This window comes from Arachis duranensis, chromosome 6, assembly GCF_000817695.3.
Source record: "Arachis duranensis cultivar V14167 chromosome 6, aradu.V14167.gnm2.J7QH, whole genome shotgun sequence".
Taxonomy (NCBI): domain Eukaryota; kingdom Viridiplantae; phylum Streptophyta; class Magnoliopsida; order Fabales; family Fabaceae; genus Arachis; species Arachis duranensis.
In genome coordinates, this window is record NC_029777.3 from 21,423,823 (window position 1) to 21,427,639 (window position 3,817).

At 45.3% G+C, this 3,817-nt stretch overlaps 1 protein-coding gene across 1 annotated transcript; it reads left to right on the forward strand.

The window, feature by feature from the left end:
- Positions 1 to 439: 439 nt before the first annotated feature.
- Positions 440 to 3,568, forward strand: LOC107493360 (uncharacterized). The gene has a single exon (XM_016114457.1). The coding sequence runs from the start codon at positions 440 to 442 to the stop codon at positions 3,566 to 3,568; it is 3,129 nt and encodes a 1,042-aa protein (XP_015969943.1).
- The last annotated feature ends 249 nt before the right edge of the window (positions 3,569 to 3,817 follow it).

Consider the following 3,817-nt stretch of genomic DNA (forward strand, 5'->3'; position numbering starts at 1 on the left):
CATGCTGTCGAGGGGAAGTTAGTTACAGAGCAGAGACACGTGGCTGCTGACCCACCTTCTGCAGAAGTGCGTAGAAGCATGAGAGGACGCATCATAAATACCAAATGGAAGGATTATGCAAAATAGTTAGAGCCTGGTATGGTGTTATTCTATCCTCTGTTTCTCCCTATTCTGGTTACATGATATTCATCGTTCTGCTCTAACCAATTCTTCTTCTCACCAGGTCCTAACGCAAGATCAGAAATGGCTGCGTTCCTTTTCCTTGCTTCACTTAATTCTTCTTAGTTTCAACCACTGTTCATTGTTATTTTTCTTGTCTTCAAATAATACTTCAATTCATATAACTACAAACTCCTTGTAATTAAATTCTGATTTGTCAATACAACATCTCTTTTCCCCTTGCGTTACTAAGTACCTTCCATTTGGTGCTTTCATTGCCATGGCAGACAACACCAGAATGAAGGGTTTGGAGGCCGACATCAAGAAGCTGTTCCAGATGATGGAGTCGATGATGGAAGAGAACAGATCTGAGCGTGCTCGATTGAAGGAAGCAACAGATCTGAAATTCGAGTCTCTCCAAGCCTCCATTTCCCAAATTGCTAATGAGTATTCTCAAGCTCGCTCGGTGGTCTTGGGTTCTCACCATGGCACGAACTCCGGAGGGGATCAGTCTGGGCGCGGTGCTGCGCAACCCAGGAAGGTAAACTGCGACTTGGCCAAATTTGACGGATCTGATGCCTTAGCTTGGATTTGTTCTGTGGATCAATATTTTGAGTTCTTTCGGGTTCCCGAAGAGGAACAAGTGGGTCTCGCTGCAATGCACATGTCGGGTATGGCAATTCCCTGGTTTCAGATGACGCAACGCACATCCCCCTTTCGTTCTTGGACCCAATTGAAGAGATCAATTGAAATTGAATTTGGTCCTTCACTGTTTGAATCGCCGAGAGAACTTCTTTTCAAACTCCAACAGCGAGGGACGGTTTCCGAATATTATGCAGAATTTGTGGCATTGGCTAACCGATCCCACATTGATCCCCCGGATGCCTTGATGGATTGTTTCATTAGCGGGTTACAGCAGGATATTAGGCGCGAAGTCAAGGCGCAATGCCCGCCTTCCTTAATGAGGGCCGTGAGTTTGGCCCGTTTATACGAGGATAAGTTCTCACCCAACCCGCCTACCACTACGGCGCCGGCCTCGTTCCGCTCTGTTAACCCTCCGACATTGGCTCTAACTCAACCTAAGCCTTCTCTATGTACAGGCTCTCCTCCATTACTACCAGCGCCATCACCACGATCTTCCACTTCTTCTCCACGGAATCCGATTCGCAGGTTATCCTCAACTGAAATTCAGGCTAAGAGGGCCAAAGGCTTGTGTTATTGGTGCGATGAGAAATACACAGCTCTCCATAAATGCCCGAATAGACACTTTATGTTATTTCAGCTTGAAGAAGACGAAGTTCCTGCTGGGGAACAACAAGCTGCAATTGAAGAGGAAGTAGATCCCTTCCTTCAGACCTTGGAGCAACAAGTAACTGACCATCACCTATCCTACAATGCCATGCATGGTACCTCTGGTTCGTCCACAATCCGAATTCGAGCCCTCCTTCAAGGATTGGAGGTTCGGGCTCTATTGGATGGAGGCAGCTCTGATAGTTTCCTCCAACCTCGAATAGCCAAATTCTTGAACATTCCAGTGCAGCCTGCCCCTGGTGTGAGGGTGATAGTGGGAAATTTTGGCATCATGGATGTTGAGGGTTATATTCCTTCTCTGGAGGTCACGATGAGTGGGTGCAAAGTCACTATTCCACATGTCTTTGTGCTGCATGTGGCTGGAGGTGACTTGGTGATTGGTTCTCCTTGGCTCAAGCAACTGAAAACGTACATTGTGGACTATGATGCTGCTTTTCTTCGATTCCTGCATAATGGTGAGTTCGTGACAGTGCATGGTGAGAAGAACCCCACCCCGGAGCAAGCTCAGTATCACCACATTCGACGCCTTCTCAACACTAATGCAATTGAGGAAGCCTTCACAGTGGAAGTTCAGCAACCTGCACAAAATACAGCCACTCCCCTGCCATTTTCCCCTACCATGGGGCCTGCTTTTGCTGAACTCCTCCAGAAGTACCAAATAGTGTTTCAGCAACCTACAGGGCTTCCCCCACAAAGATTGCATGATCACTCTATTCCCTTGGTAGAGGGGGCTGCACCAATTCGAGTTAGACCGTACCGATACCCCCACCACCATAAGACTCAAATTGAGTGCATGATTCAAGAGATGCTTAAGGATGGCATCATTCAGCCTAGTCGTAGCCCTTTTTCTTCACCAATCCTTTTAGTAAAAAAGAAGGATGGCTCTTGGAGATTCTGTACTGACTATCGTGCTTTGAATAAGATTACGGTCAAGGATCGCTTCCCTATTCCCACAGTGGATGAACTCTTGGATGAGTTATTTGGAGCAAAAATTTTTTCAAAGTTGGATCTCAGATCAGGTTATCACCAGATTTTGGTGAAGCCGGAGGATAGATACAAGACCGCATTCCGCACACACCAAGGACATTACGAATGGCTAGTAATGCCATTTGGATTAACAAATGCACCAGCCACCTTCCAACATCTTATGAACGATATCTTTCAGCCATTCTTGAGAAAGTTTGTCCTTGTCTTCTTCGATGACATATTGATCTACAGCCCTTCCACTTCTCAGCACTTAGCACATTTGGAGATCGTGTTGCAAACATTACAGAAGGAATCCTTATTTGCCAAGCTGTCAAAATGCTTGTTTGCTGTATCCGAAATTGACTATCTGGGCCACACCATCACGGAGAAAGGTGTGCACATGGAAAAGGATAAAATTCAGGCTGTACTAGCTTGGCCAACACCTGAGAACCTCAAACAACTTCGGGGATTTCTGGGGTTGACAGGTTACTATCGACGCTTCATCAAAGGCTACGCTTCTCTTGCCTCTCCTCTCACAGATTTATTAAAAAGAGATGCCTTCCAGTGGAGCTCAGTTGCTGCTCATGCCTTTGAGTCATTGAAGAATGCAATTACTTCAGAACCAGTTTTAGCCCTTCCCAACTTCGATCAACCTTTTATAGTGGAAACTGATGCTTCTAGTACGGGAATTGGAGCGGTTCTTTTGCAAGATAAACACCCCATTGCCTTCTTTTCTAAGAAATTATCTACTAACAAACAGCACCAGTCAGCCTATGCCCGGGAATTCTATGCAGTGACTGAAGCGGTAGCCAAGTTCCGCCATTACTTATTGGGAAAGAAATTCATTATACGTACAGATCAGCAGAGCTTAAAGACTCTAGGAGATCAGACCTTGCACACCCCTGACCAGCAAAAGTGGATACACAAACTCATGGGGTATGATTTTGAGATTCAATATAAACCTGGTAAGGAGAACACTGCTGCTGATGCACTTTCTCGCAGCTTCATGGCTGCTTGGTCTTGCCCAAAACCGGAATGGTTCAATACATTGAAGAGCGAAATAGAGGCTGACAACGTACTGAGGGAGCTTCGGGAGAATTGTGAGAAAGGCTCACCGAAAGACCCCAACTAACAGTGAGATACACCCATAGATATTATTCAGATACACCCAAAGATGTCAAACAAGATACACCCATTGATTACAGTCAGATACACCCATAGATATTATTCAGATACATCGATATAGATATGAGACAGATATCACTCAGCCATGCTTCAATATAAAGCCACATTACAAGGTTAAGCAGTTTACACCCCCGAATCTACGGAATAAACCCCCAAAAATCAACAAAAATAGCAGGAGGACTTAGAATAACAATGT